This window comes from Pholcus phalangioides, unplaced genomic scaffold (assembly GCF_987345545.1).
Source record: "Pholcus phalangioides strain wild (caught in Gottingen) unplaced genomic scaffold, Ppha-v1.0 ptg000005l_1, whole genome shotgun sequence".
Classification (NCBI taxonomy): domain Eukaryota; kingdom Metazoa; phylum Arthropoda; class Arachnida; order Araneae; family Pholcidae; genus Pholcus; species Pholcus phalangioides.
In genome coordinates this window covers 9,848,913-9,874,802 of record NW_028301598.1, presented here as the reverse complement: position 1 = coordinate 9,874,802, position 25,890 = coordinate 9,848,913, and the positions used below count along the sequence as shown (strand labels likewise).

At 38.5% G+C, this 25,890-nt stretch overlaps 1 protein-coding gene across 2 annotated transcripts; it reads right to left on the bottom strand.

Moving 5' to 3' along the window:
• On the bottom strand, positions 1–23,547 carry LOC149086268 (phenoloxidase-activating factor 2-like). 2 transcript variants are annotated; one of them, XM_089232288.1, is made up of 6 exons: positions 23,407–23,547; positions 17,557–17,794; positions 7,613–7,792; positions 6,770–6,876; positions 6,414–6,682; positions 1–517 (listed from the first exon to the last, which is right to left on the bottom strand). In XM_089232288.1, exons 2-6 carry the CDS (start codon positions 17,785–17,787, stop codon positions 168–170), a joined length of 1,137 nt encoding a protein of 378 aa, XP_089088414.1. In that variant the 5' UTR covers positions 17,788–17,794; positions 23,407–23,547; the 3' UTR covers positions 1–167. The 2 variants fall into 2 exon arrangements, with proteins under 2 accessions (XP_089088414.1, XP_089088417.1); XM_089232291.1 differs by lacking the exon at positions 23,407–23,547 and having other exon boundaries at positions 17,557–17,897.
• Positions 23,548–25,890: the final 2,343 nt, after the last annotated feature.

Here is a 25,890-nt window from a genome sequence, read left to right as displayed (position 1 = left end):
TTTTGTTCAGTAAAAACTTTATTTTCCCCACATAAAAAAGAACAATGCACACAGTCTCGTCCCCACCCGGTTCCTTTAAAAACAAAAATAAAATTTTACACATATCTACAATAGTTGAAAACAGTCCCTGAAGAGTGATTGGTCCGAAGATTCGAACCTTATCTATTTCAGTTGTCGCTCCAGTATTCTACGAGGGGCGTCTCGGTCACGGACGAGATCCAGTCGACGAACTTCTTCAAGTTGACGTAGACGCCCGGCACCCCGGCCTGCCCGCAATCGATACCCCAGGAGACCAGACCGACGACAGTGTAGCTGTTGTCCTGCTTGTAACATACCAGAGGCCCACCGCCGTCACCCTTGCAGGAGTCTTTACCTTGCTCGCCGCCAGCGCAGAGGAACGAGCTGTGCAACCTGAAGTACCGTCCCAGCCGAGTCTTCCTGAGCTTCTGCTGGCAGTCGTCGTGGGCCAAGACGATGACGTTCACCTCTTTCATGATGATCGAGTACTGCCCGCTTTCTAGAATTGACAAAGAGTATCGTGTTATAAATTGGTTTTTTTTAAATGGTGGCAACACTGCTGCAGAAATGCCAGACAATTCTGCTTATACCACAGGTTAGTTTTACAACCTGCTCTTGTATTTTCCCTTGCAAAATACAACCGCAATGACCAATGTGAGCCATGGTAACATCAAATCCTCCTAGATAGGGACTAGATAATAGTCTAGGACAAGAGTGCTCAACCTTTAAGAAAGTGCAGGCCACTTTATTGGTTAGAAAACGTGTCCAGGGCTACTTTAAGTGATACTGGTCACTTACGTGATCTGTAAACGTGCTGTAGATCAGTTGAATGATCTGAAACTGTGCCACGGCAACATAAGTGATGTGTGGTCACTTAAATGATCTGTAAATGCGTCACCAGCTACTTGAGTGACCTGGCACGGTGCCGTGGGTAACTTGAGTGATGTAGAACTGCATCACATGGGTCACTAAAGTGATCTGTAAATGTGCCGAGGACCATTAAGTGATCTGGAAATGTGCCGCTTAGTTCAATTTCACAAAATTAGGTTTGAGGTTACGGGCCACAGATGAATCCGAGGGCCACATTTAGCTCGCGGATCATGAGTTAAGCATGTATGGTCTAGTAGGCTTTGGCAGTAGTACTGCCATTGCGTTCAGAATAGAAGCGGCACTGAGTAAAAATTGAACGCGAGAGAGTGTGAAGTACTATCAAGTTGTATTGTGGGCATGGAATACGCAATACATGCAACTTTTTACTATTAAACCACACATGCACCTCATTCATATTCCTCTGCGAAACGTCTAACGAATTGGCACATGTTGGAATGTGTGTCCGCGTTGTGAAACTAGCGTGAAGTTTGTTTTTGTGCGACACTTGTTTTAATGCCGTTGACTGCTTACTCTACTCAACTTCCGATTTCTGCAACTGTTCTGACGCGGATGCTTCAATTCAGTTTCTTCATCTCAGTAGGTGCAGATCCAGAAGTAAGTGATTGCCCAATGCATGGGCCCACCCGTGCACATTGTTCAAGGGTGTCAAGTTTTTTTAAAGGGCCATGCGGTGATGTTTTCAATACTATGATTTTCGAGAGTAATCACATGAATTGGTAGGCAGCTAAGTAATGGGCCCCCAGAATATCACAAGGAAACGCTCCCAAGCTAAACCCTTAGAATTCGACGAAAATTTTGCTGGCGTTAAGTAGATGGCTCAAAATATGCACTGTGTGAAAAAGTAGCTGCGGAATCGCAACAGAAAAGCTGTAAAAAAAATGCAAATCACCATTTTTAATGCCAAATGCAACCCTACTTGGCGAGGATTCAGAGAAAAGCGGCAAATTCTTAAATGAACTGTCCGTGTTTCGTACGAATGAGTTTAAATCTGTTGTAAAGTTATTTTTTGGGTATTTTGCATTCAAAAGTGTTTAAAATTGAGTTTGAGTATATATATTTCATCTAATCGTGCATTTCCTACACTTTTATTTTGCATAAGTAAAACAAATTAGCAAAGTTGCAATAAGTTTTTGTTGTTTTGTTTAATGCTGAAAAGTCTCGCATGAAATTGCATCGTTGTATTGTTTTCGAATCTATTTTTGTTAAACCAGCTGTGGCTTTCAAATAGAAAACGCCACCACATATTAATGTGTTCAACGTGGTGTGTGGATGCTGTATCACGAATTCTCTGTTCAAGAAATGGAGCCAACAGATTTTACAGAAGCCGAAATAAATTTAAGAAATGAAAGAACCTGAATTCTATATATTTGCGAAATGTTTAGTGGTGGAGAAGACACTCTGGATTTCGAGTCATCGGGTTGACGAAAGTGAATTTTAGAATTCTGACTTTGACATTACAGATAAAAATGATATAGGTGAAGAGTTAAATGAGGAAGTCCAGAGTATCCCCCATTTGAAAGTAAAAGCGCAGCCGTTGAATACTGGCGTAGCAGTAAAAAAAATGAAACATCTCGCACTAAAAACTGTTCAAAGCAAGTATAGGTTTGTAAAAAGTTTGTCTCAAATGCATTTGGGGGAAAATAAAGTCAACAAATTTGGTGATAAGAGGCACAAACTACATGAAATTCAAAAATGTTTTTCAAAAGTTTCAGGATGCGAGGCGCAGGCATTTGTGCATGACTCGGATTTGAAAAGCTAGGCTTGTAATAAAGCTCTGTTCCTAAAAATGCCATTCAAAGCTTCCGGAAAATGGCTAATTTTAAACAGAAATATAGAATTGTCAGCAGAAAAATTGCTTTTGAGCGATCATTTTAGTAGATTTATGAAGAGGATCATATTGTAAATTCTTCAAAAGCATATGTAAATGATGCATTTAAGAATTCGCAGTTGAAGGATAACCAGATGTATAATACTGATCAATCGGGTTGTAATAAAGAAATTTATTCGGGGAGAATGTTTTGAACCTAAAAAATCAAGCAGATTGAAAAAGTGCTGCATTCATGTCTATATAGTGCAATCTATTCATGGTACGACCCATTAATATACTGTAATGCCAACTATCAGCAAAGATGGAATGCTGCTATCGCTTATATTTATGGCGTATTCTAAACCTAAAGGACAATTCGGAACCCAAGTTCGGCAGAAAATGTTTCAAGCTGACAATATTTATAGCGTGGCTTCGAAATCGCGGGAAATGGGATTAAGAGAGAGAACTGTGCGAATATTTATGGGAAGTGTATTTTAAAAACACACCCAATGAAACCGTACTGTTAGGTGGATTCTTGGTCACCGTTCAAAACCAATGATTTGATTGATACTGTTATGCCACCGGGTAAAATCGTTCATGTGTTTGTGATGCCACCTAAAACCACTCATCTAATAGAACCGCTTGACAGGTATGGTTTTCGGGTGTGGAAACATTTCGTTCGAAAATTTCCAGATTTATTTATGATTGAACAAATCGATTTGTTTCATCGAGACAATATTTTTAAAATACAAATCCATTGCACACAACCAGTTTTCTTCACCACGCTACGTCAACATGTGGAAATATTCATGGCATGCATGCTCATACACAGAAACGCATCCTGGGTACTTCGAGAATCATGTTGATTTCATATTTATTGCAAACAAAGCATTGATTGCTGGAAACAAAACTGTGCATTCAAAATATTCGCTGGTGTAAAATACGTTTCTGCTTTATGCATTTCTTCAATGAGCCTCATATTTGTAAAATTTTCAATTTATAAAGAAATTAACCCTTGCATTCGACCTGAATCAATTGTAATAAATTATATTTGTTGTAAACTATTGTGCAAGATAGTACTGATGCATCCAACCTGCATATTCTGGTTTTCGAGTGACACTTTTAAGAAGCTATTTTTCAAATATCAACGCTTCTTAAAAATACAGCACGTTTTGATAGTATAAACGCTTTAGATGTTTTCGTTAATTTTCAAGAATGAAAAGTCGCCAATTGATGTTAACTGTATGGGTTTGGCATCCCAGACTCAATTTTCAACATTAATTTACTCCTCTCCTATATAATGCAATTCCGCAGTTACTATTTTCACAGTTCAGTTCATATTTTGAGCCATCTATTAACGCCTGTAAAATTTTCGTCGAATTCTACGAGTTCAGCTTGGGAGCGTTTAGTTGCCACAGGTCATGGAGCTCTTGAGATGGCCCGGATTCCCCCGCCACAACCTTTACGAGCATAGGCGAATGTATACGGCGTGGGGATCATCTTCATGGCCCCATCTCATTAAATGGAAAAATTTTATTATTGGTATAGGCAGAGGTGGACAATTGCATCACTATAAACCACACCCCCCCCCTCCCGTTCACTTTTTTCCCCTAGGTAATACACCCCTCCGTGCGAAGAGCCTGTATTCCCTTAACTTATGCCATCGAGAGACCCACAATGGGTGGGGGAATCGTTTCTTCCCGTAAAATAAGGGATGACAGTGACCACTGATATACAATTTGTCACCTTCTTGACGTATACTCAGTCTTCGCTCAATTCCTGGCAGGGCCGTATTAACCCCTTTCACGATCAAGCCTCTTGTGGGACAACCTTTCGTACTTCCAGCTTTTATCCAGCAAATACTTCAATTTTGAAAACATCGTGATATTAGACCACAACAATCTTGGTCATTGCGCATGTAGTGGGAACAGGTCTATAGCCCACAGGCGGTAAAACCAAAAGATTCTCTTCTGCCTAGAGAGCGAAGGACTATGTCGGTGAACGGCCTAGAGAACCGTTGCTCAAACTTTAGGAGTGTGTGGCCATTTAATTAGTTTGAAAACATTACGCGGGCCACTTCGTTGATTTGGAAACGCGTCGCGGGCTAGTTAAGTGATCTTAAACAGCACAGCAGGTCCCTTATGTGATCTGAGAATATGTCGTGCGTGGATCACTTAAATGATCTAGAAATGTGCTACGACCCGCCGGTTGTATTTGTTCAATGCTTTGAAAGTGCACCGAGGGTCACTTGGGTAATCTGTAAATGTGTTGCCAGCTGCTTGAGTGATGTGGAACTGGGCAGATCAGCACCATGGGCAGATCAAGTGGTCTGTAATTGTGTCTCGGGTTAATGAAATGATGTGAAAACACAAACCATGGGTCACTTAAGGAATCTATAAATGTGCCGCGAGCCGAACAGTTCTGCTGCGGGTCACTCAAGTAATCTGTAAACTTGTCGTTGGTCCCTTTATTGATCTGGAAATGTGCCACGGGGTACGAGTTGAGAATGTACAGCCTAGTTTGCAAGCATATGAGTGACCGAGAGAGCGAGGAACGATATTGGCGAACGACCAAAAGATTGAGGAAGAAAAGAGTGAGTGGCGAAAAGAGTGATTTAGAGACAGGCGTATTTACATGGTCGGAGGGGCTGAGCCAAGGGTCGAAAATTTGAGTAGTCAAGAAAATTAGACGAGAGCAAGAGAAGGCTGTGAAATTTGTGTGGCTCACAAGCGGCAAAACCGTAAATTCGCGTCTGAGTGAGAAGTCCATTTGCTTTTTCGAGGGAATGTACCTCCGTTGTATGGCATCCCACACAGCAACAGTATTGCCAACTCAAAAAAAAATCTGCGTGAGAATCTCGCGCAGTACAAGTGAAACTTCTAGGTTTGACATGACTAGATTCACCTCAATTAAATTTAATTTTAGTTATTTAAAATTGAATTTAGAAATTTTAAATAAGAGTGAATTAATAATTTTAAATAAGATTGAATTCTAACGTGTTTAGCGTCATATGAAATCATAATTGAACCCACTGTAAATCCTATGTAAGGCAGATTTGTTCACTAAGGGCCGTAATTCACCGACATGGTTTAAACTGTAGTCACAATTTTTGGATAGCAGATCATAGATTGGTTAAAAACCTGAATTTAACCAATCCGTGTCGATCTCTTATCAAAAAATTGTGACTATAGTTTAAACCGTGTCAGTGAATACCGCCCTTAAAATTTCTAGTGATATTCGGGGTTGGCTCTAAATCAGGGAGGAGTGGAGAGTAAGAAAAAAGGGAAGTGTATATGAATGTATACTGCGTTATGTGTGACAGAACAGCCAATTAGGAGCTGGCACTGCGACGTTACGAAACTTGCGTTCACGTGCGGGATATACCCTCGTGTGACCAGGGGGGTGAGGCATCACGGAGGGTAGGGAAAGGTAATGAACTGTCTTTGTTGGACACAAACCGTCCAACACCACCTTATTTTTTTACGCGGCCGAATGCCTATTGACACCACCACAATCCATCTGCTTCTCGGAATCGCATCAGTTTTTTATGGAACGGGTGAAGAAAAAGAAAGCGTTTCACTTTGTGATGAATTTCCTTTCCTTCACAAAACTTCACATTTTTTCCTGGCTAAAGAAGTTTTCCTTCAAAAATACAACTCTTGTGGGAAATGAATCGCCATGAAATGGAATTACTTACTGTATGCGTTGGTTCCCCATCCAGTGACGACACATTCGTGTCCAGTGAAGTCGTCTTCGTCTCTTGGTAGGCAGGCCGTATCTATATGTGGCTTGAGCTGCACATCACGTTCCAGGGTCACTATGGCCAGGTCGTTGAACAGATTTTTCAGCGTGTAAGACGGATGCAATACAATATCGGACACGTTGTAGTCCTCGTGGGGGAGGAATTCCGTGGTCGTTTGCGTGTCCCATTCTCCCAAGCGGATCACCATGTTGTGCATGTCATCCCTGTCGAATATTAAAACATTGAATGAAGCTGTAAATAATGAGCTGGAATTCCGAGATAAGTTCAAGTCGGAAGATTCTGGAACTTACATGAAGTGTTCCGCACAGTGAGCCACTGTCAAGATATGCTTGTTGTCGATCAAGGTTCCACCGCATTTGAACACGAATTCATTGCCTTCACGACGAAGTACGGCTGCCTAACGAAGTAATAAGAAAAGGTTACCGAATATGTGCTTTAAAATCTGGTTTCTTTTTTTTTTTGTAGTACGAGGGCTAGTCCACGAGAGGAGCGCAAAATTATCATACTCAGGGTTCCCGATCACTACGGTGCCAAATCGCAACGTCGCAAATGTCTCGCTTGGCGCGTCGAATAGAACATCGAATCCGTCAAATAACGAGTGTCAATTCACCAACAGTCACTTCGACGAAAAATTCGGAAAATTCAAGCAATTCATCGTGAGAGCATTCATCAAGTGAGTCATGGAGCAGGTGAGAAAATGAATGAGAGCAAATAAGTGAGGGAGGAGTTGGTGATTTAGCAAGTGGGAATGGAGGAATAAGCGAGTGAACAAATGAACGAGTGAGAGCAGGTGAGTGAGAGAACGACTCCTTAATGTTGTTCACGTGGTCGCTTATTCGCTAGCTCATTCACCAACTCATTCGGTGAAAATAACTCATTCACATTCAGTTACTGGTGACGAACTGTTTTCGGTGAATTTTCTCAGCTGTGATTTTGCCGTCGGTGAATTATTTTTACGATGAATTTTCTGTAAATCACTTTCGAACCTTTTCCAATTGGCAACTTGCCAAAATGCTGCAATGATATAAAATCCACTCTCTTCACGCCAATTGAAGAGTCAGGACTTTTCAATTGGACTGGACGTGGATGAACTAGCCCTCGTATGGATAGAATGAGACAAGCGTTATATTTACCTGCCATGGCCATTCTCCAAATTCAGCTTCGCCCTCGGCATTCGCAGACAATATCCTACCATTTATACCGCTGGGGTTCCTGGTACCGCATCGATGCTCGTAAGGCTTGACGGTCTGGGTTTCGGGGTCTCGGCAACACACGTGGAAAGGACCACAGGCCGGGGGCTCATACTTCTCTTCCTGCAACAAAGATGGATAGAAATAATGATTTAGAAATAATCGGGATTTTTCATTTGATAGTCAATATCTCAAACTATTGAAGACTCGGAGTAATTGAAAACTGAAAAAAAAAATATATCAGACTAATTTGCATATTTAATACGATTCATTCAATAAGGTATCCGACACCTGTTAGAGAACCTTACACCCTCTACATATACCCTTGAACTGTATAGTTGGCTTCAAAGAGCCATTGTGAACACCGATGTGGTCGTCGTCAAGGGGAAAAATTGATCTGATAAAATCAATGAAAAATTGATCTGATAAAATCAATGAAAAATTGATCTGATAAAATCAATGAAAAATTGATCTGATAAAATCAATGAAAAATTGATCTGATAAAAATACTCTTATTACATAGAAGTGAATGCTTTGGGTCTGAGGGCCGAAATCATGATTTCGTAAATGGTCTATGGGGCCCCCCCCCCCTTCCCTTCAGAGACAGCTTTGAGCTGCGAGAGCTACAAATTCTTCACAGCGTCCTTCATTTGGACAATTCGAGGAAAAATAAAGTTTTTTCGGATGTTTTTCGGAGAGACCAAGCAAATAAGTCTCATGGTTAATAGATTCAGAGGATAGGGCCGATGTCTAAGTATTTCACAACTAAATTTGATGAAAAGACTGGCACCAAAGTCGCATTAAGGTTTTCTTTCAACCAGCTTTGACTGGCACCGATGAACAAAATCGGGCCAGAAAATTCGCACCGATAAATAAAATTTAGCGAGAAGATTCGTCCCGACCATAGACTAAAGATATCTATATACTGTATAGAGTATAGTCCCGACAAACAATATCCAGCGAGAAGATTCGTGCCGACGTGCGAAATTTGGCGAAGAATCTTGTCGACAAGCGAAATTTAGCGGTAAGATTCGTCCTGACGAGCAAAATCTGGTGGGAGATTCGGATCAACAAGTACGATTTGGAGAGAAGATTCATTCCAGCAAGCACAAAAAGCGCTATTTGGAGAGAAGATTCAGACTGACAAGCACAAGTTGGATAGATAATTCGCTCCGATAAGCATAATTTTGCCCCCTCTTGCATGCGCCAAGACGGCCAAGCAAGTGAGGACAATTTGATCCCAAAGTCAGAATCACTTTTTTTTTTTAAATTATTTTTTACGTCAAAAGAAATTTGTTTTTATTCTTTCCTTTCAATTTTGTGGTTTCCCATAATTTTGAAGATTCCAAATTAAATGTATTTTTTTCGAAAATGACGAATAAGGAATTCACATAAAAGTCATGAAAATGATATTTTTCAATTCTCACTATTAATAATATTTCGGTAGATATTGCAATCTAATATCATGAAAAAAAATTATTTAGAAAAGGTGTAAATAATTCAAAATCTTCGAAAAATGAACGCAAATTAGTGTCTACTCCGATTTTTATTGAACCTGGATATGTATTGCAAATTTCAATTAATAATTACTGGTCGAATAAATGCAATTATTATTCCTTCCAATACATTCTGATGCCCTTTAACTATATTTTTTACTATCATTATTACTGGAGTAGTTTTTGACATAAAACTATAAAAAGTATAATGCAGTTGATCCCCCATCTTGTTTTTTTGAGAAATTACACGATCTTGTGATGAAAGAGAAGAAATTAACGGTGGGGAGGGGTCTCGTACCTTTTAACATGGTGAGAAACTATGCTCTAATAGAAATATTAAAAATATTAATTTAACCATTGGCTTATTTCAAATTTTTCACACATGTTCTTGTTTGTATGTGCTACTCTGTGCTTGAAGAGTTTCACAAAACATTAAGTATATAAGAAATGTAAGTTTTCAAAAAAGTGCAATAAAAATAATTACATTAATCAAGTTAGTATTTAAAGAACACAAACAAACCTTTGTAATCCCTGTACAGTGTTTTATATGTGGGCATTTTCTATTGTTTTCGCATAGGTGTTTTTCAAATATGAGAAAATTGATCAAATAATTTGTGTATATAATATTGATTACACTGATATTATAAACTTCAAAGATATATATAAATTTCCATTATAACAAACTGCGATATTTTGTGTAAAAAAAATATCAAGTAAAACATCAATTTCAAAATAACCCTAACCATAAATTAGCAAATTTTTATAACATGATAGTTGCCATTGAACTACACACGATATTACATTTTTATAGACACACTGGAAGGACACCTTAGTCCAGGGCTGGACAAATCGCAAAAAAAAATCTAGGCGCCGAAAAATTTTTAACCCGAAGACAAATGTCAAAAATGTTTATTTTGACTTGCTTTTAGGGCAGTGACCCTCTTTCATTACTGGCAGATACGCTGCTATAAATTCCAAACATTTTGTGCTGCTGCTCAGCTTGTAATTTAGAAAAGTTACAAAGAAAATTTTAAGCGCCAATATCAATTTTTTCAGTCGCCATGGCGACCCAATCATAACACTTCACTCATAGTTAGAAAAAAAAACTGGTGGCAGATGGCAGCACTACACATAAACATTACACAGAAACAAACTTTACGTCAGGTTGCACTACACATACACGCACATTCCGGCATGTACGGGTTCGTTGGGGGGTTCCGTGGGGGGGGGGGTGCATTTGGGGTGTAGCAGTAGTAGGTAGGGCCTCCAAAAAATGGCTCGGGGATCCATGATGTTCTTAAGTCAGCCACCTCGTTGGGCAATTTGCCTGTTGTGGCGTTGTATTTGTATTTGGTGCTTAGAATTTGTCCAGCCCTGCCTTAATCCTCTAGGGTCAAAGTGAATGTACCTTTATCTACGTATATTTTTGTATTTGTGTTACTGTTTTCCGTTGCCATTATTTTTGCGTTTTGTAGCGATTGTCAGGTTTTTGTTTGTCAATCAGTGTAATTGAATGAAAATCGATTCAAAATATTTTTTAAAGAAAACTGTTCAGTTCATGAAACGAAGCAAGAGTGAGATTTCATTGGCTCAATTTTTAAATTAAATTTAAAATTTCATTTTAAATAAGATTGAGAATGAAATTTCAACTTTTTGATTCATTTCATGAACTGAACAGTTTCCTTTATTTTCAATCGATTTTTTTTTTCAGTTCCATTGATGTGATGGTGTTTTATTATGCGCAGAAGCTATTTTTAATGAATTTTTTTTTAATTTTATAAAATATTAAGTATCCAAGATATGTAAATCTCAGCATAGTATAATGAAATAAATCGATGGTTAAATTAATATTTCTAATGATATTTCTGTTAGAGCAAAGTTTTACACAATGTGAAAAGGTAAGAGACCCCTAAAGGTAAATATTATAAATTATAATGTAGTTAACTTAAATTAATAGATCTTCAAGACCGCACTCATTTGGATGACGATAAGTAGGTTTTATGTGCAACAATGGCGATATGAAGTATCGAGTGCATGACTTGCTCCATTTACCAGGCCACTGCTTTGGGGGGGGGGGTGTGATATTTTTGTCCTCCCAAGAGTGATCCATCAACGAGGTTCGACTTTATTCCGATTATAAACAAAATCTCCAAATTTTGAATTGATTGAACCAGATTTAGTATGTGAAACAAGTATTTAAAATAAATATATTTTGCTCTTTTTTTATACTAGGGGTCTGACATCCCTTAACCCCTTCGCTTACAAATACAATGGCACAACAGGCAAAATGCCCAACGAGGTGGCTGAGGAAAAGATGCCCATAACACTTATGGATGTCATATTTAAAAAATACAGCAACCCAATTCAAAATGCATAAACAATATATACACATAAAATATTAAATCTTACAAGCTATTGGCAATAAATTCGAACTCTATTTAACGAATGGGCGATAAATATTCTAACCTAACCGCACGTCAGAAAAAGGGAAAGAAGGTGGAGGAAAAAAAAGTAAAACAGCATAATATAGATAAGTACAGATAAGAGTAGGTATACGAAGTGGATTTTTCTTTCTCCATCCTCACCCCCACCTGTTCTCTTTCGCTCTTATATGTACACTGCTCAAAACAATTAGGGGAGCACATGGTTTTAACAAAATTACGCAAAGATGTATACCGATAAGTAACATAAAATGAATCAGCCATAATTTAAAGCCTAGCAGGAAACGGCAGAAGAAAACTTCATATGCAAATCAAAGTTCATGACGTCAAAAACCAGAAAAAGGAGATAAGGGCAGAAATCGGGATGTTGCAGAAACGTCTGTTTTACTGCCGTAACTGTGAAATTCGATTGCGCAGTATTTTTTTTTGAGACAAGGTGACTTTAGGATGTCTCAACAACGTGATTTACCGGAATCCATGGCATGGCGTGTTATAGGCAGACTGGAATCCGGGCAAACACAACGTAGTGTCGCGGACGCTGTTGGAATCACCAGAAGTGTCGTTGCAAGGCTGTGGAATCGATTCCAAGAAACAGGAAATGTTAGACGTCGACCAGGGCAAGGTCGGCCACGCGCCACTACAGCAACTGATGACCGGTATGTACGGTTAACAGCCCGTCGAAACAGAACAGAGAATGCTACGCAGCTGCAAAGACGGTTACTCTTGGCAACAGGATGAAGGGTGTCCAGCCAAACAGTACGTAATCGGCTTCATGAGGGAGGGCTCTATGCACGTAGGCCAATGGTCTGCATTCCGTTGACCCCACGCCACCGTGCGGCCCGAAGAAGATGGGCTGCTGAACATCGAGATTGGGAGCAACATGATTGGAGCCAAGTGCTGTTTACAAACGAGGCCCGATTCAGTCTGGAGTGCGACACCCGACGTGTTCTGGTATGGAGGGACAGGGGCACTCGAAATAACCCCGCATTCGTTCGTGAAAGGTCACAATACAGACGAGCTGGTTGGATGGTATGAAGTGGAATCAGCATAGGCGGCCGTACGGACCTGCATATCATTCGGAATGGCACTTTGACGGCCCGAAGGTATGCAGACGAGATACTGCGACCTCATGTCATCCCTTACGTTGGAGATTCCTTTGTTTTCCAGGATGATAATGCCCGACCGCATAGAGCTCGTCGGGTGGAGAACATGCTTGAAGCTGAAACAATACAGCGTATGGAATGGCCAGCGTGCTCTCCTGACCTGAATCCAATCAGCATTGGATTGAGGTCAGGTTGGACGACGCATTGCTGCGCGACCAAGGCCGCCTGTTACTGTCAGAGACTTGCAGATTGCACTTCTTGAGGAGTGGAACAGTATTCCCCAAAGTCTGATCGATAACCTCCTCGCATCCATGGCAAACAGGTGTGCAGCAGTCTTAGCTGTTCGAGGAGACCACACGCCCTATTAAAACTCACGCATCATGTCTAAACAGTACTTTTTTTTATCGTTTACATGTAACCAAATTGTTGCCCTAACTCATCTTTTCATGTTTTTTCCATATTTTCAAAGAATTAAAGCTTAATTCCAAATTTTTTTACGTCTTTTTTCTGTATTGCGCATTGATACGCGTGTACTATCCATTGTATGCCAATACGTGGCTTTCTCGCACGGTTTTCTTCACTTTTTTGCTTGCTCCCATAATTGTTTTGAGCAGTGTATATAGTAGATAGATACATCATACGTGGGGGAAAAATTACTAATAGAAGTATAGAAATAAACAGAAGGTAAAAAAAATAATTTAGTAGGGGTACAACAAAGCCTCATAATGATGAGTAGAGGAGAAAGAAAACAGCTTGTTTTTCAATTTATTACACAGGCGTTCAGACGCAATATTACAGATTCCTTCGATCGTAAAGTGGTTCACTCCAACTGCTCAAAGACGTCAAAGAGTTGTGATAAAATGAACCAACATCTCCATTGCCAATTTTTCATCACTATGTTGATATATATTGTTCTGTTATAATTCTACTATAAATACAGCTGATCCAGCTTATAACGTTTTTCAAAAACCATCATGAAAGACTTTGTAAGCGGGAAAACATTCTAAACGGGAAATCTCAACGTGTATTAATAATAGTTGAGGGACCACGAAAATAAGTCCCGCACAGGTCGGGATTACACTGTTAATGTTTCATAAAAATTGTTTCATTGAACTTGAAGAAAACAACTAATAAATCTATCGGTTACATCCGCTGGAATGTAACCGATACACTTATTAGTAGGATTCACTGTAAATGAAACTCAATAGAAATTTAAATTTCGGGTGGTTTTTTAATAAAACTTAATTTTGCGGCATTGAAATCGCTCCACTTTTACCAACTACATTCATTGTATCATCTTAGATCCCTTTTCTGAAATTGTTTTTGATTAACACAACCATGCTACTTGTCAGGGCCGTAACTAGAATTTTTGCTAGAAGTTGGTGCGCTAACCCCTCGAACGGTGTGTCGAACTCGCGACATCTCTAAACATCCTTTGGTACTTATCGACCTGGCTATCGCGCTCACCCGAATTTTTTTAACATGTAGGCTTCCTTTCTTTCAAACCAAACACAACTCCGGTCAATAGCCATGGGCAATTTACTACCGATTGAGTTGTGCCGGAAGTGTTAGGGTGCACCCAACAGTCTGAGTGCGTATATAGTGCTGTATGTGAATTTTTAGTGCTCCCATCTATACCTTGAAGTGTAATGATTGAATAATTGTGTTGTTGTAGGCCTATTGATTTCTGTGGCGAGACTTTTTAACGGGGAGATCGGCTCGCATTCGCTCCTTGAAGTTGGGAATCGCAGAAAACCTTCAGCCGACCATTAACATGTAGGCTAAAGGTGCACAACCTTTTCAGTCCGCGGGCCAGAAACTTTAACAAATAGGATGGCCATATGGCCGTATTTTATAGGACATTCCCAGGCCGCAGCAATGTTTTTTTTTTATAAAATGTCCAGTTTTTCCTTAATTTTCAAGGAGGCTTTCTTGAATTTTTGAAGTCAAGAATTAAGATTATTTTCATGTTATAAATTATATCATGACAAATTATGATATAGTCATATTCATCTCGTGTGTGTGTGTGTGTTAAACGTACACGTTTTTTTTTGGCGAATTAAATTTTGACTTGCATTACCCAGCGTTTTTTTGCGTTGGCCGTGTGTGATTGGCAATTTTTGAGCGATGGTTGACAAATGTTTCGACTGCAGCAACTTTACTTCCGTTTGACAATTTCTTCGGCTGTAATTAGCAACTTTACTTGCCTTGACAACTAACTTTATTGGAGATACACCGTATTTTAATGAAAGAAAAATATGGTCAGCCCAGGCATATATTAATGGTGTCGTATGTATTGACATTTTCCTACCGGAACAATTTTCGCGGGCCGGAGGTTGCGCACTCCCTGATGTAGAGACCCTATAATATCCTTTAAAGACGCCTTACCCCGATGTAGGCCCATGTATCAATGTTTTCGATTACTCTTTTTTGTGTCGATTAGATTGGTGTTTAAATTAGTCAATTCTCTAACGTTGACCCAATTTTTTTGCGGTTAAGGTAATACAAGGATGTATGTTGTGCGGCCCATCCCCCACCAGCCGAAATAAGGGCAATAGAACGCTTATATTTTTTCAAAAGTCCAGCTATTTCAGTTACGTCACCGAATTCACGCACTGGGTCATTGGGCATTTGTGGTTATCTCAACGCACCCTCGTGTCGTGATTAGACAAGTGATCATCTTATGACGTCACGTCATTCTATGTGTGAACAAATTATCAATTCAAAAAATTTTCTTATTAGAGAGTTTGGATTATACTTCGCAGAACTGTGTCGTTACTGATGTCAGATATCAACTCATTAGTAGCATGAATCAAGTACCGTAATCCCGGGCTACTTTCCACCTACGGGAAGGGGGGTGGGGTTACTTCCTGAAGTAACATTCACCGTTGCCTATAGGGACTATAATAAATTTCCAAAGAGTTTTGATTTTGTCGGAAAAGAATTTCAGTCAACCCATGTATGCGAGGTGGTGATACTTCCGTTATTTTAGGTATAGCTTGCTTAACATATCTGCGCTGCTTGATTAGAAACTTAGTTGAGAACCAGTAGTTAAAAATCATACCTATAAAGTTATAATTGACTGTTTATCATCTTTTGCATACGAGGGCTAGTTAGACCGGGACCTACAATTTATTGCCAATGCCGAATGGCAGCGTTTTTAAACTCACGGAGGAGTTAGTGTGATTCGAGACTCCCGGCAGTAGCAATTTCTTTGTTGTCAAGTTGTCACTGTATCTGTTGCATGGCCCCCACATCCTCTGCCGCCTTAACGCATGGGCCCACCCGGGAACGGCCTCAAGAGAAGAGGGGCTTCGGAAAAACGAAAAGTAGTTGAATGTTTCGAGAAGTTACTAGCTAGGACCTCAGAAAAATCCCTTGGCACGGAGCCCCATGATGCTCTTAAAACGGCCCTGCTCACATCCTGTAGCGGAGCCCCTAGGCAGGGATCTTTTGCGGTCCCCTTGGTCAGACTTAACGGGCCCCTTCTGTAATTTACAGCGTAAAAAAGCAAAAAGATGATAACCAGCCGGGGCCCCTGGGCTAGAGCCTTGTCAGCCCCCCGTATGTGGGGGCAATGATCTGTTGTACCCCGCGTCAGGAAAGTTTCTGACAAGGACGAATCATCCTTCGGTATTTAAGGCGAGTATCTTATCGACCACAGGGGCTACCGCGCCCATTAACTGATTGTTTACCATTTTATGTTTGATAGTAATTTGATGGTAATGTTCTGGGCAAAACTGGGGCTACTTTGCTCCACCCAAAAAGTCGAAGTTTCTTTACCTCGTTTTATTCTTAATTCAGTTCACGCAATTGATATTAATAACCGAATTTGCGTCTCTTGTTTGTGTGTGTGTGGGTGGGTTGATGAAATACCAAATTTCACTCATATTAGTTGCTTTTTTTACATGTTGAATGAGACGAGTTGCACTTTTACGAATTTCGATAAGTTTTCCCATTTAAGACTAAAAAAAAAAAAAATTAATTTTCCTGTTACTACTATATGTCAACACAATAAATTTTAAGCGGATTGACAGTCAAGCGCATTCATATAAAAATAAAGAAATTAACCTTTTATACAGTCCCCATGCTATTCCAATGACTGAAATGTAGATCCCGCTCTACAAAATCATTAAAAATTAAATACGATATTTATCGAGATGGTGAATAGATCACTATTTTCAATTGTACACAAATTGGAACGAACTAAACCACTTTATTTTATTATTTCCAATAAATAACAAATCCATTTGTTTGACAACGAATTTGACAATTACTGAATTTTTGCAACTGCCATTAATGGTTTCCATTCAGAAACATAGCGTGGGAATTGCACCAGCACCGCGTACAGATAGATCGTACTATAGAAAGTGCTCTCCGACAAGACTCAGCCTTCTAGGAAGTGAATAGAGAAAGTTTTCTTGCACAAAATCAATCTAGGAGGCGCTTGTTGCGCCCGGGAACAAAATAATAGCTACCGGGGAAGCACATTTTTTTTTTTTGAATTAAGAAAGGCAAGAATGGAAAAGTACATAAATTAACTCTGAAAAAATGCCTACAGATACATTTCTGTGATAAAATGATCAAAACATGACCGATTGTTCAAAAAAGGCTTAAAATATGACACAGCTCGAAAACGAGTAAAATATGACACGTCAAAATTCCGAGCTCTATAGCAGATAAACACTAGTCAAGTCAATAGCATTGTTGATTGTTTGGGTTCAATTAAGGGATTGTGTTTTGGTCAATTTCTAATTGAAAACACTTCCTCAGACCATGGACGTAGTTTCCAGGGAGACCATGCTTTCGCAAGTGCCTAAAAATATATTAAGGTATAGGTTACTTACAATGGGTAGTTCTTCGGGTTGAACCTTTTTCCTAGGATCGATGAGATTGGATCCGTCTCTTACTATCTCGCCATTTTCGCACTGGTAGAAAGGTACGCAGATGCAGTCCTCGGTCGGTACACCTGGTTCCGAATAATCGATGTTGAAGTCGTCGTTTAGAGCGGGCTCCGGATTTTCCTCAGCCCAGCACGTGATGGTCAATAAACTCACTAGGAGGACGATGACAGCCATTCAGTTCCTAGAATTCAACGGATGGAGAAAATCGAGTCACAAATGCGTTAACGAACTTCGCATGTTTTGTAATGTTCCGCTCATGAATGGTCTTTTTGAACTTATATGTTGTGCAAGAGATTGTGAAATGTCAACAGAAAATGTACGAGGACGTAAAGTAAGAGCTTGAAATATTTCCGCTTCACAACTTCCTGCTTCCGTACATTTTATCTTCCATTTGCCTTAAAACAGATCCATTTCCCGGATCTGAAGCAAAACAACTGTCCAGCGAAAGTTGCGACGTCATTTTCTATGAATATTTCAGTGTCGCCTTTCGTGAAATCTATTTTTTTAGGTCATTTAAAAAAGAAGAAATTTAATGTTTTTTTTCCCCCTACTTTTCTTTCGAACCGAGCACAACTCGGGTCTATCGCCATGGGCAATTTACTACTTAGTGAGTTGTGCCGGAAGTGTAAACGTGTATATCTAACGGTCCGAGTGCGTATCCAGTGGTGTCCGATTTTTCAGTGCTGTCATCACTGAAAGAATTTAAATGAGTGAAGAATAATGATTGAATATTTGTACTGTTTGTAGGTCTGTTGCGAGACTTTTCAACGGAAAAATAGGCTCGCATTCGCACCTTCAGTTGGGAACCACAGAAAGCCAACTTCAGCCGACCACCACTGCGGCGGATTTCGATCCTCATTTTCTAAGCTCATGATCAGTGGTTCTCAACCTTTTGACTCGCGGAACCATTTTAGACAAATTTTTGTGGCGAAGCCCTCCCCCCCCCCCCCAAGTCACTAATGGTGTTTAGGAATGGTCTTACGGTTATATGGTATCAAAATGCAAAATAAAGAAAATTAAAGGTTTTTAAACTGTTTTGAAAAGTGTATGCCATGGGATAATGCAATAACTTTCTAAGAGGTTTATTTTACGCTTAGTTATTACTCAATAGTAACATATGGAGTTACTGCTTGGGTATTTGCTTATCAAACAAATATACAAAAACTAGATTATACATGGTCAAACCCCGTTATAACGAACTCCAAGAGACCTTCGTTATAACGAAATTTCGTTATAAAGGAATTCCAGGTTTTTGCATTGTTCCTATGTAAACCTATCTGGGGGATTAGAGAAGTGTTCGTTAAAACGAGATTTTCGCTATAACGGTATTCGTTAAAACAGGATTCGACTGTATAATAAAATATAAGATTCCGAATAACAATCTATACTATAGCAAACAATAATTCAATAGAATGTCACTAACTATAAGACAAAACTATATTCACATACTAATACAATTTTCATTTTTAAACAAAAATGGTTAGAAACAAAACAAAAATAGAGAACCTCGTCTAGGTTAAATAACTTATATCAAGTGCCGAAAACGTAAAACGTTATGTATTCCAAAGGAGTTACAGATATACTGCCCCAAAAATAATGAATCTATGCCAATTAGCAAGGTCCATAAAATCCAATCGCAATATATTCTCGATAAACACTAGTCTAGAATCAAATAATGCAACAATAACGGATAATAAAACATAACCAATCCTGTTAATAAACTGAAAAATACATGTGATATTATTATACGTGAATTCTGCGCATGTCAACGGAGTAACTTTTAACGTATTTAAACATATACAGGATGATTCAGAAAAGATTTAAGAGGTGATGGTACACACCAATGCAAACAATTGTCATCAGAATGCATTGTTTAACATGAAACGCAAGCGTGTTTCGAAACAGCCGCTCCACAAACGTTAAAACGGCATTCCTGTTGAAATTTATCGGAAGAACACCACCATGCATGCAAATTTAATCTTTTAATCTGGGGGGAAAAACGAAACCGTATGCAAATCTGCGTCACAATGAATAAAAACGGCGCGGACGCCATCCCGTACGTTAAAACTGTTAGAACGCGCGCGGTTGCACGCTGGAATAATTTCACAGGACTGGCGTCCGCGCCTTTTATTCACCGTGACGCAGATTTTCATACGGTTTCTTCTTCCCCTAGTTGCATTTGCATGCATGGTGTTTTTTTTCTCCCTATAAATTTCAACAGGAATGCCGTTTAAACGTTTGCGGAGCGGTCGTTTGTGAAACGCGCTAGCGCGTTTAATATTAGATCATGGATTCTGCGATAAAAAATTTTGTATTGGCGTGTACTATCACCTCTTAAAGTTTTTCTCATCTTTTCTGAATCACCCTGTATACTGTGTATTTTATTTGTTCAGTTGAAAAATATCTCGAACTATGTATTAGATTTTATAAACTATTAACCAATCCGTACTTTAACAAAGCTGTTGCATAATCCAATTAAGTCTTTAATCTAATTTATATTGATTACTTGAAGGACTTAGTCCCTTGGGGTCACAGATTGTCTGTCATCGTAACGTCATTTTTTGTGTGTTTTTCTCAGTTGTTTTGATTGTATGTTCTATGTGTTGTGTTCAGTACAAAAAAAAATTAAGAAAAAAATTCGGTATACTTGAAATTCATTTCGATTTACATTCTCACATAAAACCAATTCACAGATTATTACCAAAATTTACCAACACATGGAAGCTCTTCCAAATTCAATGAATCAAATCATTGCTTTGCAACAACTTTTATATTACAGGTGAGAGCAATTATAAGGCCCATACAATAAATTCAGTTCCTCCAGTTTGATTATTGCATCCAATTGGATTCAAATGCATATTCGTCATTGTATGCCATGGTATTTTTTTATTATTCGCTACAGAAGACAATCCAAATTATTTCGTACTAAATATACCGTAAGTGGAATACATTGTAGTGGAACAGTAGGCGTAAATTAAGTCCTTACATGAAACATATATAATGAAAAAGTATGAATGTTTTAATGAGGCGCCTGTGGTTGAATTTTTTTTCTCCACAGTTTTCTTATTTGAGGTTCAATTTATAATTGCAGGTGAATGTCAGGTTACACATTTAGTAGGCAGCTTTTGCATTCAGTTTCGGCACCTGTATGAGCGCAGAGTCCCGCTTCGCAGAGATGTTAATTGAGAAAGACAGCAATACTAAGTTTTGCTTTCTCACAGACACTATTTGAATTCATCTTGTAATTGTAGCCAAAACGCCGGTAGACTAGTTTTTGAATGAGGTTTTTTAGTTTATCATGAGACACGAGAATTTTGTATCTTTGGCGATTTTCGGCTGAACGATCTTTTTTTCACGCTGAATATACATTCAGTACCCATTTTAAGTTATTCAGAACCTTACTGTCAGGCTGTCGGAAATAATGTTCAAAAGATTTATATGATGTTAAATTAACTTTATAAAGGATGATTAAATTAACTCATTAATGATCGCGTCCACCAGTATGGATCGACAGTGCCCGAGTGGCAAGGTGGTAAGATGCTCGTCTACCATCGTGAAGGTTGTCATGGCCCCGGGTTCGAACCCAAGGGAGGATATAGATAAGATATTTTCCCTAACGAACTCGAGGCGACCACCGATAGACAGCGCCTTCACTTCCAACCCATCTCACTAATGGCAGTAAATTGCAATATAGCGATATGGCCAGAGTTGGTGTTTGGTGAAGTAGTATGGATCGACAGCGATCCCTTGGATGGATTTTCTTCGTTTTGCGCAATGTAAGTTTGTTGATGTGCTGAATAAAATTGAATGAATGTATAAAGTTCATAGCACTTCTGCCTCATCCAAATTTGCAAAAAAAAGGCTTTTTTTCAAATTTCGATGGTCCTCCCCAAAAATGACACCGTAGCTTAGTTGGAAATATGGAACTGTTAGTCAACACGTTTCCGCAAATACCGGTGCCGCCGACTTTAATTTGTTTTTGTAAATTCAATATTTAAGTAACTAACTTATTTCCGGTTTTGTTAGATGGTCTTTCCTAAAGTCGCCTCAAGCTAGGGAAAATATCTATATTCTTCTCCCTCCCGGAATCGAATCTGGGACCTGACGGAAACTTTCACGGCGGTAGACTAGCCTTTTACCACTATGCTTGCTACTGGTGCGCTACAAATCTATTAGAGAAGAAAAAAACCTCCCTATGACACACAACCACCAGCAATTATCCCTCGCTAACTAAAACAGTTGTCTTCGAGCCGAAGCAGTTGCACGGGTTAGCAATATATGTATTTCATGATCCATCATATTGATCTCCTTGAAATTCTTAAATACTTCATATCAGTTCGAGCCTTCATCAATGGGCCTATTCCCGAAATTTGGCATGCGTTTTCCAGAATCTACGGTACTATTTACTAGATTCGGCATGATCGTTTTCAAAAATATGATAATTTCAGAGAATAATAAATTCCGACAATGGGATCATTTCCAATATTTACTATGATCATTTCTTACAATCAAAGATTATTCACGAGATCCAACGTGATCGCTCTACAGAATTATTTCCAAGATTTGACGCGATGGGTTTTCCGGAATAAATAGAACAATTCCCGATATTTGATTTGATCGTTTAAAAGAATCAATGGCAACATTCCTAAGATTGGGTGGCATTATCATTTTATAGAATCAACCACTATATGGTTGTGTGATCATACTGACGGAATCGCACCAAATAACTAAAATGATCCTGTTGTTTCTGGAGAACAATTATGTGTGCCAAATCTTGGGAATAGTCCCATCGATTCTTGAAAACGATCGTGCCGAATATGAAGAATGATTCCATTGATTCCGGAAAACCGGAATCAATGGATGGTTGTACGATTCTGGCATACAATCACGTGAAATTTTGGGAATAATTCCATTGATTCTGTCAAGTGAACCCGCCGGTTCTTTGCAATGATGCCATCAATTCTGGAGAACGATCAACGTCAATACTCAAGAACGATCCATTGATTCTAAACCTATAACGCCAAATTTTGGGAATGTTCCTATTCATTCTTGAAAATTCTATTCTAGTCAATTCTCAGAAATGATTTCATTGATTCTGTCACGCGAAATCTCAATGATTTCCTTCATTCTGATCAAACGATTTGGCTTGATCAAGCCAAATCTCGAAATGATTATATTGACACTATCGAACGATAGTGCTATATCTCAGGAATGATCCTATGGATAATGTCAAACGATTATGCCAATTCTCAGGAATGATGCTATTGATCTCAGAGAAAGATCACGTGAAATCATTGGAACAATCCCCATTGGTTCTGAAAAAAGATCACTTGAAATCTCTAACCATCATATTGATTCTAGAAAACTATTATGACTTCTTGGGAGTGATTCTGGGAAGGGGGTCCTACCAAATAACGGAAATGACCCCACAAATTGATCACGTCAAATCTCGGATAATCCTATTGATTTTTGAAATTGACTTTCAAATCTCGGTAATTATCCCATCGATTCTCCGAAATCCTTTTTCTATCAAATCTCTTCTTTCCGAAGAATAAAACGAGCAATTTTCGAGCAAATCTTCAAAAAATTATTCCTATCATAAAAATCCTAATTCTATTAAGAAACATAAATTTTTGAATTCCCAGAAAAACTCTTTCGAAGAAATTTCAGTGGCGTTGAGAAAACATCGGAAATCAAACATTACACAAGAAACAGCTTATGTCGAAACATAGTTCAAGGTAGGATTCCTTTTTCGATGCTTTTCTAATACAATAATATACGATTCGCACTTACTTGTGGTTGTGTTCGATGATGTTGTCAAAGAACCGGTAAAACCAGCAAATGGTCTTCACTATGATTTTTGTGTGTGTGTATTCGGCTCGAGACTAGAATGATGAGAGCCTATCGTATGCGTACAACTGACACCTTGCAACTAACCAGTCGAATGTGAAGGTCGAGATAAAAAAGAAAAGCGGCTTTTCAAGTGATTTAATTGGTTAATGGACATTGACGTCACGGGGTTTTCTGTGTTTTCTTTCCTCACAGCTGTTTGTTAATGGTCTGTCAATGGAAACAATTGACCCCAAACACAAAATCAAATAAAAAAATGATTATTTTTGGGTGATTCAGTGGTCAAGATAGCAATTTCCTGACGTCATAATGAATTTCAAAGAACTCTGAAAGTGAAATGAGTTGCCTCGCAGAGCAGAGCGCACTGGGGGTGTGTGCAGGGCCGTAACTAGGCTGGGGCAACCGGAACCCAAAGCAGAATGGGAGCTACAAAAAAATGTACACTTATTTTTCATAGTATTTTCCTTTTTAAGAGGGGGGGGGGGAGAGGGTCTCCCAAGAAAACGTCTGCCCCGAGAAGGTACGCTACGGCCCTGGGTTTGCGACAGGTGCGGTCGCACCGGGCCGCACGCTCAGTGAGACCTTCTCATTCATGGTAAATTATTTGACACTTTCACCAATTCTCTAATTATTTTTTGTAGTAATTCTGAATTTTCATCAATTGCGGAATTATCAATTATTCCATTAGTGGGAGAATTATTATTATTGTATTAATTGCAGAATTATATTATTATTCCATTAATTTCTATAATATCTTTATCATTAATATTCCAGATTTTTTTCTTCCGTTGATTCTAAATTCTCATCAATTCTAGAATATTTTCTTTCCTTGATTCTGAAATTTCATCAGTTCCAGTGTACTTTATTCCGTTGATATTGAATTTTCATCAGTTCCAGTGTACTTTATTCCGTTGATATTGAATTTTCATCAGTTCCAGTGTACTTTATTCCGTTGATATTGAATTTTCATCAGTTCCAGTGTACTTTATTCCGTTGATATTGAATTTTCATCAGTTCCAGTGTACTTTATTCCGTTGATATTGAATTTTCATCAGTTCCAGTGTACTTTATTCCGTTGATATTGAATTTTCATCAGTTCCAGTGTACTTTATTCCGTTGATATTGAATTTTCATCAGTTCCAGTGTACTTTATTCCGTTGATATTGAATTTTCATCAGTTCCAGTGTACTTTATTCCGTTGATATTGAATTTTCATCAATTTTAGATTTTTTCTTCTATTGATTCTGAATTTTCAACGATATTCTAGATTTTTTCCCCTTCCATTATTTCTGATAATGAGTTCTCATCAGTTATAGAATTTTGCCTTCCGAAAAAGTACTGAGTTTTCATCAATTTCAGTTTTTTCTTCTGTTGATTCTGGATTTCAACCAATTGCAGAATTTTTTCTTCCGTTTATACTAGAATTGATTTAAGTCCAGAATGTGACCTACAGAGTGTGCAAGAATGGGAGGAACAAAAAAAAGGTGACTTAGTGAGTGAAGGATGAAAATAGTGAACTATAGAGAGTGTGAATATACGTGAGTGATCAACGTAAAAAAAATTCTACATTTGATTAAAATTCAGAATCAACGAGAGAAAAAATTCTAGAAGTGATTGTGAAATCTAGAATCAACGGAACAAAATTTTCTAGAATTTTTCTTCCATTGAACCTGAATTTTCATAAATTCTAGAATTTTTGCTTCCGTTAGTTCTGAAGTTTATTTAATTCTAGAATTTTTTCTGTCGTGGAATCCGAATTTTAATCAATTATGAAACTTTTCTTCCGTTGATTCTGAATTTTAATCAAATGTAGAATTTTTTCTGTCATTGAACTTGAATTTTAATCAATTCTGGAATTTTTTTCCGTTGATTTCGAGTTCAAATAAAATTCTTTTCTACCGTTGATTCTGAATTTTCGTCAATTGTGGAATCTGAATTTTTATTCGCGGAATGTTTTCTTTCATTTTATTTTCCGGGAATTGTTTCTCTCATTAGTTTAAAATTACTTCAGTGTTACATTTTCATAAATTTTTTGTGTTCATTTACATTTTACTGTGTGTTCAAAATTTTTTCAAAAAATGTCTGAGTATGGCAGTGACCTACAGAGTGTGTATGCATGGGAGGGACAAAAACAAGTGACCTAGTGAGTGAGGCATGAAATAGTGAGCTAGAGAGTGTGAATATATTATATATTATATTACGTGAGTGACCAAAAGAGTGACCGAGACGGGAGCATATTTATGGGGTTAGAGGATAAACGGGCTATAGCTCAAGGCGGCAAATTTAAGGAATGAGTGGTCAAAAAAATTAGGATGGGAAAATGGCAGCACAATTTATATAGTCCATAGAACCATGAATGATCCACGAATCAGCTTCTGGTCGACTCCAGCGTGGCTCAACCCTTCGGGTACAGCGCTTATATCCCCA